The 11,798-nt window shown below is 45.8% G+C and overlaps 1 protein-coding gene and 1 non-coding gene across 2 annotated transcripts; both read right to left on the bottom strand.

The window, feature by feature from the left end:
- Positions 1–3,272: 3,272 nt before the first annotated feature.
- On the bottom strand, positions 3,273–3,354 carry trnas-uga (transfer RNA serine (anticodon UGA)). Its single transcript has one exon. It is a non-coding gene; the product is annotated as a tRNA-Ser (tRNA).
- A 2,166-nt stretch (positions 3,355–5,520) lies between these two features.
- On the bottom strand, positions 5,521–6,340 carry LOC147085313 (syncytin-1-like; the record flags this gene model as incomplete). The annotated part of the gene is made up of 1 exon (XM_085979094.1): positions 5,521–6,340. A coding segment is annotated over one exon (759 nt), but the record flags the coding sequence as incomplete, so codon positions are not given.
- Positions 6,341–11,798: the final 5,458 nt, after the last annotated feature.

The following is an 11,798-nucleotide window of genomic DNA, read 5'->3' as shown; positions in this document are numbered from 1 at the left end:
CTCCAATTTCCACCCTTCCCTCACCTTCACATGGTCCATCTCCGACTCTTCCCTTCCCCTCCTCGACTTCTCTGTCTCCATTTCTGGGGATAGGCTATCGACCAACATCCACTATAAGCCCACTGACTCCCACAGCTACCTGGACCACACTTCCTCCCACCACGCTTGCTGTAAGGACTCATTGAAACATAGAAACATAGCACATAGAAGATAGGAGCAGGAGTAGGCCATTCGGCCCCTCGAGCCTGCTCCACCATTCAATGAGATCATGGCTGATCATCCAAATTCAGTACCCTGTCCCTGCCTTCTCCCCATATCCCTTGATCCCTTTAGCCTTAAGAAATATATCTAACTCCTTCTTGAATATATTTAATGAATTTGCCTCCACTGACTTCTGTGGTAGAGAATTCCACAGGTTCACCACTCTCTGGATGAAGTAATTCCTCCTCATCTCTGTCCTAAATGGCTTACCCCTTATCCTTAGACTGTAACCCCTGGTTCTGGAATCCCCGGCCATTGGGAACATCCTTACTGCATCTAGTCTGTCTAGTCCTGTTAGTATTGTATAAGTATCAATGAGATCACCTCTCATTCTTCTAAACTCCAGCGAGTATAAGACCAATCAACCCAATCTCTCCTCATATGTCATTCCTGCCATCCCAGGTATCAGTCTGGTGAATCTTCACTGCTCTCACTCCATGGCAAGAACATCCTTCCTCAGATAAGGCGACCAAAACTGCACACAATGCTCAAGATGTGGTCTCACCAAGGCCCTGTACAACTGCAGCAAGACATCCTTGCTCCTGTACTCGAACCCTCTCGCTGCGAAGGCCAACATACCATTTGCCTTCTTAACCGCCTGCTGCACCTGCATGCTTACCTTCAGCGACTAGTGCACAAGGACACCCAGGTCTAGTTGCACTTCCCCTTCTCCCAATCTATTGACGTTCAGATAATAATCTGCCTTCCTGTTTTTGCCACCAAAGTGGACAACCTCGCATTTATCCACATTATACTGCATCGGACATGCTTCTTCCCAATCACCCAACCTGTCCAAATCAGACTGGAGTTTCTCGGCATCCTCCTCACAGCACACACGCCCACCCAGCTTTGTGTCACCTGTAAACTTGGAGATATTACATCTAGTTCCCTCATCTAGATCATTAATATATATTGTGAATAACTGGGGTCCTAGCACCAATCCCTGCGGTACCCCACTAGTCACTGCCTGCCACTCGGAAAAAGACACGTTTATTCCAACTCTTTGCTTCCTGTCTGCCAACCAGTTATCTATCCAAGTCAGTACCTTGCCCCCAATCCCATGTGCCTTAACTTTACACGCTAATCTCTTGTGCGGGACGTTCTCAAAAGCCTTCTGAATGTCCAAATACACCACATCCACATAGCATTTCCCCCACTACCGATGTCAGGCTTACCGGTCTATAATTCCCCATTTTCCCTCTACCACCTTTTTTGAATAGTGGGGTAACATTAGCTACCCTCCAATCCATGGGAACTGTACCAGAGTCTATCGAATTTTGGAAGATGAACAGCAATGTATCTACTATTTCTAGGGCCACTTCCTTAAGTACACTAGGATGTAGATTATCAGTCCCTGGGGATTTATCCAATCCATTCTATTCCATTCTCCCAGTTTCTCTGTCTCTGTTGCATCTGTTCTGCTGAGGCCACCTTCCATACCAGTGCTTCCGGTATGTCTTCCATTTTCCTCAACTGAGGATCCCCCTCTACCATGGTTGACATGACACTCGACCGAGTCTGTTCCATTTCCCACACGACAGCTCTCACCCCTTCCGCTCACTCCCAGAAACATAATAGGGTTCCCCCCCTGTCCTCACCTTTCACCACACCCGCCTCCACATTCAACGAATCATCCTGCGCCATTTCCACCACCTCCAGCATGATCCCACCACCAAACACATCTTCCCCTCCTCCCTTTCAACATTTCGAAGGGACCGCTCCCTCCATGACAGCCTGGTCCACTCCTCTATCACCCCAACACCCCTTCTCCTTCACCCGGCACCATCCCATGCAAGTGCAGGAGATGCAACACCTGCCCTTTTAACTCCTTCCTTCCCATCGCCCAGGGCACCAAACACTCCTTCCAGGTGAATCAGCGATTACCTGTACTTCTTACAAATTAGTTGCTGTATTCGCTGAATCTACATTGTGACACCAAATGCAGATTGGGTGACCGCTTTGCAGAACAGTCGGCAAGTGTGACCCCGAGCTTCCGGTCACCTGTCACTATAATTATCTGCTCCACTCCCTCTCTGATCTCTCCTTCCTTGGCCTGTTGCACTGTTCCAATGAAGCTCTATGTAAGCTCGAGGAACAGCACCTCATCTTTCTATTAGGCACTTTACAGCCTTCTGGACTTAACATCGAGTTCAACAATTTCAGGCTATAAATTGGCCCCTGTATTTCTTTAATTTTTTTAATTTGTTCTCATTTTTCCTCACATGACAGTTGTTAATGTTTCTGCCATAATCATTCACACCTCATCTTGAGCCATCTTTTGTTCGTTAACTCGTCCTATTACCTCTCCTTTTGCCTTGCACCATCATCCCTTTTGTAAGTCAATCTCTCCTGCCGTCCATTCTATCACAGACATTTCCTTTGTTCTTACCTCGCCTCCACCCACCCCTGCTTAAAAATCCCTCTTTCCTAACCTTTTCCAGTTCTGACGAAGGGTTCGACCTGAAAGGTTAACTCTGTTTCTCCCTCACTCGATGCTGCCTGATCTGCTGAGTGTTTCCAGTATTCTCTGTTGTTAATGAAATGAACACAGTAACGGAGTTTAATCACTCATTATTAGGATTTGTTGAGTCTACTTTTATGTGGCCGCGTGGCCTAATGGATAAGGCGTTTGACTTCGGTGTAAATTCTGAATGCTATCAGAAGATTGCAGGTTCGAGTCCTGCCGCGGTCGTTTTACACACTTTTTAATTCGGGTTCAACTTTAGAAAACCAAACCGCGTTTCCACTCTTTTCCTTCCAAACATTGCAGGGTTCTTTATTAAATGGAATTTTTACGTGCTGTCTTATGTGTAAATTTCTCACTGATCTTTGCAAATAGTTTCAAACAAATCCACAATTTCTAATTGATGACAAATTAGTGTTTCCAATTGGAACAACAGCTTTGGGTTAATCAGTGTCATAACGTGCAGTGGAGGGAATTCTAATCAGTTTCGGGGCCAGTGATCTCCACAGGGAACCGATGAAATAAAATAAAGAATTTGCAGTAGAATCGCTGCGAGCAGGGTTCGAACCTGTGCAGGGAAACCCCATTGGATTTCAAGTCCAACGCCTTAACCACTCGGCCATCGCAGCTGTGCAAATGCAACTTTTCAACAGTGAAATGACCTATGCAAACTATTAGACAACTTCCCTGCACAATATAAATGGAAGGAAGTTGTGTGACAGCTGCACAGAGGCCTGGTTAGATCACTGTGTACAGTTCTGCGCACTGCACCTTAGAAAGGATATATTGACCTTGGAGGATGTGTGGTGCAGATTCACGAGTGTGTTACCAGGGCTCCAAGGGTTAGGCTATGAGCAGAGGTCACATAATCTAGGCTTGTATTCCCTGGAATATTAAAGATTAAGGGGCAGAGATCATAGAAATACAGAAATTTACGCCAGAGAAGGAGGCCATTCGGCCCATCGTGTCTTTGCCGGACGAAAAAGAGATATTTTGCCTAATCCCACTTTCCAGCTCTGGGTCCGTAGCCCTGTAGGTTGCAGCACTTCAAGTACATGTCCATAGTGCTTTCTATTAATGTGATCGGTAGTGACTTCCAGATCCGCTCCACTCTCTGTGTGAAAATGGTTCTTGTCAACTCCTCTTTAATCATTTTACCAGTTACTTTAAATCTACGCCCCTGATCATTGACATTTCTGCTAAGGGAAATAGGTCCTTCCTATCCACTGTATCTTGGCCCCTCAGAAATTTATGCACCTCAATTATGTCTCCACTCCACCTCCTCTGCTCCAAAGATAACAACCCAACCCTATCCAATCTTTACTTACAGCTAAAATTTTCCAGTCCTGGCAACATCCTAGTAAATCTCCTCGGTACCCTCTCTAGTGCAATAACATCTTTCCTGTACTGTGGTGACCAAAGCTGTCTGCAGTACTCTAGCTGTGGCCTAACAAGTGTTTTATACTGTTCAAACATAACCAGACTGTTCTTGAATTCTATGCCTTGGCTAATACAAACATAGAAACATAGAAGATAGGAGCAGGAGTAGGCCGTTCGGCCCCTCGAGCCTGCTCCACCATTCAATGAGATCATGGCTGATCATCCAAATACAGTACCCGGTCCCTGCTTTCTCCCCATAACCGTTGATCCCTTTAGCCTTAAGAAATATATCCAACTCCTTCTTGAATATATTTAATGTATTGGCCTCTGCTGCCTTCTGTGGTAGAGAATTCCACAGGTTCAGCACTCGCTGGATGAAGAAATTCCTCCTCATCTCTGTCCTAAATGGCTTATCCCTTATCCTTAGTCTGTGACACCTGGTTCTGGATTCACCGACCATCGGGAACATCGTTCCTGCATCTAGTCAGTCCAGTCCTGTCAGAATTTTATACGTTTCAATTAGATCCCCTCTCATTCTTCTAAACCCCAGTGAGTATAAGCCCGATCGACACAATCTCCCCTCATACATCATTACAGCCATCCCAGCTATCTGCCTGGTGAATCTTTGCAGAACTCCTTCCATGGCAAGAATGTCCTTCCTCAGATAAGGCGACCAAAACTGCACACAATACTCAAGATGTGGTCTCACCAAGGCCCTGTACAACTGCAGCAAGACATCCCTGTTCCTGTGCTCAAACCCTCTCGCTATGAAGGCCAAGATACCATTTGCCTTCTTAACCACCTGCCGCCTAATAAAGGAAAATATTCCCTAGGACTTTTTAACCAATAATAAAAACAGAAACTGCTGGAAATATTTGTTAGAACGGATTCTTTTACCCTCAGTCTGGTTCAGTAAACACTGAGTCGAACAACTGGAGAATTCAAACGATTTATCATCCGCGGAGTCTTACTCTGATATATCGACACTGACTCCTGCAAGAGTCTGCGAATCCAACAAAGCAAGCAGTTTGTCCTACAGTGTGTTACATTATTATACTTGCATTTGAGAAGACATTAACACATCGTACAGTCTGCACCAATCCCGAGCTGTGCACGTATACAGTTAATTTGATTTCCTGGCCTGGCAGTTTGAAATAAAGAAGTCACATTTTACTGAATGGGTTACAGTTAAGTAAATATCCTGGTAATGGGTTCCTGATCACCTAAACATTATGGTAATGCGTTTGCAATCACGGTAATGTGTTTTCTGATCGCCTATTGTCTGTATAACTTCTGCACTCTGCTTTAGTGTTTCTAACAGCAAGGTGTAACATTGTGGGCGCCAGCCATATTAGCAGCCAAAGATCAGTTTAGCCTTTTTATTTTACTTCTTGCTGCCTTCACAATTTCTTGTTTCTATTTCTTTGACCTTGGTATTCTCAATCCCTCCTTTTATCATTCTATGATAACCAACCGTTATTCGGTTACGTCTATCTTATTTAGTCGATCAAATTCTTCATTGTCATCATACTTTACTTCCTTCATTTCACATTCATTGGTCAGTCTTACCATTAACATCTTCGGGCTACCTATTTTTTCCAAAGCTAGCTGCATTCTTCCTAGCACACATTTCATGATTGCTAGTCCAATAAAAATACAGGCGATTGCAACTACTAGGTACATAGCCATATTTATCAACCAGTCATACCATCCTCCAAATCCCCAATCTCCCCAGTTACTTGCTTCCTTCATATTATCCATTTGTTCCCTTATCTTAGTGATAAAGCGGGTGATGTTCTTTGTCTGGTCTCGGACTCCCATAAGGCATTTACCTTTTACTATTGCACAGACACCACCTTCTCGGGCCAGCAGGTAGTCTAGGGCATATCTGTTTTGCATAGTGAATAACCTGAGTTCCGACAATTCTTTAGTGACTGCATCGAGGGCCCCCATGGTAGCATTACCCAGGATGGTGAGGCCACAGATAAGGTAGTTCCGGTTATTGGCGGCCAGATAGGCTCCAATATAGCCTATAGAGAACAGGCCAGCAAATCCATATCCTATAGAGGTTCTGTGTCCTCCTAGGGATTCAGGATTTTTCCACTTGGAGCAAAACTCTTTCGAGGCTGCCCTGACTACTATTTTTCGGTGGGATGTCCATTGGGAGGGGCAGGGTACTGTGGTAGGGGTTAAGGTAGCGATGGCTACCGTCTGGGGGCGGTATCTACTACCATGAAATTAGTGGCTTTTCCTTGGCTCAAGAAAAAGTAGCCTGGTTTGGTATATATCACGGATACGTGTTTCTGCCTTGTGCTTAAATGGCTCGGGGGAAGGAAATAGTCAAAACCTTGGATCTCACGAGTATCAGTAGGCTGGGTATTAGCTATTTTTACTAGCATAAAGTTTTCCCCCCCTACCTTCAGAGTTGTCCCATCCCCTTCTCCACATAAAACTTGTACTCCTTCGGTTATTGACACACATACGGATTGCTCACATGTGCAGCTACCGGTGTCTGGTCCTATCGTACACTGATGGTGGAGGCAGCGTGTCACCAAGCAGGTGTAGTTCTGCTTAACCCATACTGACCTACAGCCATAGCCCGTCCCATTCCAACAATTCTCATAGCCACCAGGGTTCCTGCTTGGTTTCAGGCAATTGGCGGGCGGGGTTAAGGTATAGGGTATTGTTATATTGGTTGTGGGAGGGAGAAGGTGAGCATCTAAAAGAAAGTCCGGGGGAACAATAACCGGGGTTGGGGTAAACACCCCCTCAACAGATATCAGGGGCGGATAACAAACAATTGACTCTGGTGAGTATAGGGCTGCGTGAGTCTGGAGGAATAGTTTGCCCGTCGGGGTTTCTTCAGGGAAAGTGTGTTGGAGATCTCGTTTACGTCTCTTTGTGAGGGTACCTTCTACCCTCGAATAGTCGAAGCTGCTCATAGGGGGCAGTCCATTTCTTTTCTTTTCCTGGTTGGACTTTGGATAACAGCTTTGTCCTTTGGTATCGGTAGTTCTGTTGCATGGTCCTGCAGTAACAGACTTGGTCACCTGGCGTCAACAGACGTAATCAAATTTACACTTGGTCCAATGGCATGGCAATGTTCCTCTGTGTATGTATCTCAGCATTAGCGAGCGGTAGGGCTGTCTAATAAGCCCAATGTAGGTGTCCCAGTTGATCACGTTCCATTTCCCGAACCCGCCTGGGTTATCATCATTGCACCGAAGCACGTCTCCGTGGCATAGGTGGTGTACCCGCTTGGGTTGGTTCCGCCGGCATGTCCACCTTCTGGGCCGTTGAGTTATTCCAAGGGTGATCAGGGCACTGATAGAGAGGATCCACAGCGACGTCTGCATGGCTGGTCGGCGCGGCACGTCTGTTTAGGGAGAGATTTCTTGGAAGCAAGAGAGGTTAGCAATCTTTAAGTTTTAGGCATAGCATTACTGACAATTTTACAGTGGTGGAGGCGGACCCAAGCACTCTTTCCCTCTACTTTGGCAGCAGTTGGGGTGGCACCAGCCGGGATAGTACGTATTTGGAACAAGGCCACGGGGAGTAATTTGAGCCATGTAGTTCCCGTCTCGGCCTGTAATTTGGCAAGTTTATTTTTCAAGGTCTGATTAGCCCGCTCGACCAGTCCGGCGGCCTGTGGCCTGTAGGCACAATGTAGCTGCTGTTGGATGCCCATTTGAGTGCAGAACTCCTTGTTTACCAGACCCACAAAGTGAGGGCCGTTGTCTGAACTTAATCGGTTTGGAATTCCGTACCTTGGAATAATTTCTCTCATTAAAACTTTTACAACAGTGGAGGCTTTGTTATCCGTAGTCGGGTAGGCCTCAATCCACTTACTAAATACATCAACAATAACCAGTACATATTTATAACACTGACACCTTTCTAACTCAATATAGTCCATCTGGAGGGTCTCAATGGGACCCGTGGGTAACGGTGTCTTACCCGTTTCACAAGGTATGCCTTTTCCCGGGTTATGCTGCTGACAAATGAGGCAGCGACTGCTAATACCTTGAGCCAGAGCTTGTAATCTAGGATGCCACCATGTAGCTAATAACGTGTCACTAGTTGCTCTGGTACCACAATGAGTTGCAAAGTGTATACATTCAATAACCCATAATGCTAGCTCATCTGGCATACAAGTTTTGCTCGGCAGGGGTGACCCATAATTTAGACACACAATCATATGTACAACCGAGCTGTTTCCACAGTCCCTTATCACGGTCAGGAGCGTCCTCCTGTAACTTAATGACGTCTTGGATGGTTGGCATTGGCTTTTCCGAGGGAGACTTGCTTTTATTTGAGCTTTTAGTCTGGCTCATCATTCTAGGCACAACCACTCGTTGTTCCTGGGACGCTTCCCTAGCTTCCTGGTCTGCGCATCTATTCCCTATATCTACAGGGGTCTGTCCTGCTGTGTGTGCGGAGCACTTTATCACGGAGATCTGTTTTGGTAGCATGAGGGCTTGTAGCAAATCAGATACTAATTTCTGATGGGATATCTGTGTTCCTGCAGAGGTTAGGAACCCTCTGTTTTTCCATAATTGTCCGAAATCATGAACCACTCCGAAGGCATATCTCGAGTCTGTATAAACGTTAACCTTTAAGTCCTTCCCTAAGATACAAGCTCGTATTAATGCGAACAGTTCTGCTTGTTGGGCGGAATATGGAAACTCAAAGGCGGCAGACTCCAAAGTATTACTGTCCTGATCTGCGATTGCATATCCAGAAAGTCTTTTCCCAAGGGGACTGATGGACGCACTTCCATCTACATACATGGTTGTGTCAGGACTCTGCATTGGGGCATCAGATAGATCCTCACTGACGGAGGTATCTTCCGTGATTAAAAATAGACAATCATGTCCTGGGTCTGTTTGTTTGAGGGGTGGTTCTGTGAGAAAACATGCTGGGTTGATAGTAGTACAATGCTTCTTAATTGAAATGCACATAACTGGTCTCTGGCCATGAGATTGCAATCCAGCCCATTTGTGATCACGAATTGGTGTTTCACAGACTCATTTTGAAATGTTACTTCAACTGGCTCTGATATTGGGTACTGGCACACTTGTCCTTGGAATCCGGACAGGCTTTGTGTCTCCCCGGATTTAGGGAGATTGAGCTCTGATCGGACAGATGACATAGCAGCTCCGGTGTCTACCAGAAACGTATGTCGGCTCCCTTCAATCAGCAGGGATAGAAAGGGGCTCCTTGTCTGACTGGAACCGGTTCGCCACGAGGTTGGCTAGTCAGTACTGGGGAAACGGATTATTCTGGGAGAAGTCTGTACATCTTCCTTGTCCCCGATTGCCCTGTCAACCCCCCCGTTGTCCTTGCATGTGGCCCCCTCTTCCTTGTCTTCGGGAGGGACATTCCCTGCTCCAATGGCCTTGCTGGCCACAATTAAAACAGGTATCTGACCCTGCTTGCCTCCCTCCTCTTCCTCTGTCGCCGAAATTTTGTCTTGGGGGAGCATAGGGTGGGCCATAATTAGGGACGGTTGGTCCGTTGGGTTGGCTGGTATCTCTGTACCCTTGTCTATCAACCCACCCTGGGACGCAGTACTGGGGCTCCGCCTGATATCCTATCACATCTTGGGTGGGCTTTGGCTCTTCCTTTTTTATCACATACTCAGTCTTGACCTTGACCTGGGGCTGACTCTCCTGACTCTTACTCTCTTTCCAATAATATTTCACTGCCCTGGCCATCTGGCTGGGACTATTCTCTGACCAGTCCATATTGTTAGTCTTAATTGCTTCAGACACCGAGGTTGGTAGACAATTTATCAGGATATCACAGTTTCTTGTTTCTATTTCCTTGACCTTGGTATTCTCATATTCAGCAGCTCATCTGAAATAAAAACAGAAAATGCTGGAAATATTCAGCAGCTCATCTGAAATAAAAACAGAAAATGCTGGAAATATTCAGCAGGCAATCTGAAATAATGACCTGCTGAATATTGCCAGCTCTTTTTGTTTTTATTTCAGATTCCAGCATCCGCAGTCTTTTGCTATTGCCTTCTTAACCACTTTTTCTACCTGTTCTGCTCCCTTCATGGACCTGTGGATATGCACTCCAATGTCCCTCTGTTCTTTTATGCTTCTCAATATCCTACCATTTATTGTGTATTCCTTTGTCCTGTTAGCCCTCTCCTAATGCATTACCTCTCACTTCCACGAATTGAATTCCATTTGCCACTTTTCTGCCCACCTGACCAAATCATTGATAACGTCCTGCAGTCTGGAGCTTTCTTCCTCACTAACAACCACATGGACAATGTTTATACAACTTCGGCAAACTTCTTAATCCTACATTGAAGTCTAAATCAGTGATATGTAACACAAAAAGCAAGGGACCGAGTACTGAGCCCTCCTAAACCCCACTGAACAGCCTTCCAGTCAGAAACTCCCATCGACCACGACCCTTTACTTCCAACTTGTCACTTTCCTTGGATCCTTTGGGCGTTTACCTGTCTTACCAGTCTGCCATGTGGGCAGATTCTGATTTTTAGGATATTGAAGGTAATTGATAGAGTTGACAGAGGGAAACGTTTTCCACTGGGGCGAGGGATGGGGGGTGGCGGGGGGGGGGGGGCAGGTGTGGGTTGCGGGGGGTGAGGTAGAGTCTAGGCCAAGGGGACCAAACCTTAAAATAGGAACCAGACCGTTCAAGAGAGAAATTAGGAAACATTTCTTCATACAAAGAAAGGTCGAAGTGTGGAACTCCCTCCAACAAAAGGCAGTTATTGCGAGATCATTTAATGATTGTATATCTGAGTTCGATAGTCTTTTGCTAGACCAGGGTATTAGGGGAAAATAATAGACTTGTTTAACAAAAATTGCTATTATTATCAGTATACTTTAAAAATGATGGCGAATGTGCCCCACCTGGTGGGTTAACAGGCACGGTGCATGTAAGCAGGTCTGCAGTGTAAGTAAAGGCGATTGTGCGCCCCGGTGGGTGAATGTGCACGGTGCATGGTAGAAAGTCTGTTTCTTTACAGACAACTGAAGGTTGCCTGTGGTTCATCAATTCAGGAAATTCCTAACCATCAGCTTTTTTGGACTGAATGATACAAACGACTTACTTGTCCCAGTACGAAAGTGATTCATTCTGTGTCTGTTTAAAGGGATCAACTGTCAATCCCGGATCATTCTGTGTCTGTTTAAAAGGGATGTTCTGTCAGTTCCGGATCACTCTATGTCTGTTTAAAAGGGATGTGCTGTCAGTCCCGTGTTATTCTGTGTCTGTTTAAAAGGGATGTGCTGTCAGTCCCGGATCATTCTGTGTCTGTTTAAAAGGGTTGTACTGTCAGTCCCGGATCATTCCGTGTCTGTTTAAAAGGGATGTGCTGTCAGTCCCGGGTCATTCTGTGTCTGTTTAAAAGGGATGTACTGTCAGTCCCGGATCATTCTGTGTCTGTTTAAAAGGGATGTGGTGTCAGTCCCGGGTCATTCTGTGTCTGTTTAAAAGGGATGTACTGTCAGTCCCGGATCATTCTGTGTCTGTTTAAAAGGGATGTACTGTCAGTCCCGAGTCATTCCGTGTCTGTTTAAAAGGGTTGTACTGTCAGTCCCGGGTAATTCTGTGTCTGTTTAAAAGGGTTGTACTGTCAGTCCCGGGTAATTCTGTGTCTGTTTGAAAGGGTTGTACTGTCAGTTCCGGATCATTCCGTGTCTGTTTA

Source organism: Somniosus microcephalus, unplaced genomic scaffold, assembly GCF_052327205.1.
Source record: "Somniosus microcephalus isolate GS21.2 unplaced genomic scaffold, FLI_Smic_1.0 unresolved_chr8, whole genome shotgun sequence".
Lineage (NCBI taxonomy): Eukaryota > Metazoa > Chordata > Chondrichthyes > Squaliformes > Somniosidae > Somniosus > Somniosus microcephalus.
The sequence above is the reverse complement of the archived record's forward strand: the minus strand, read 5'-3'. Positions and strand labels throughout refer to the sequence as shown.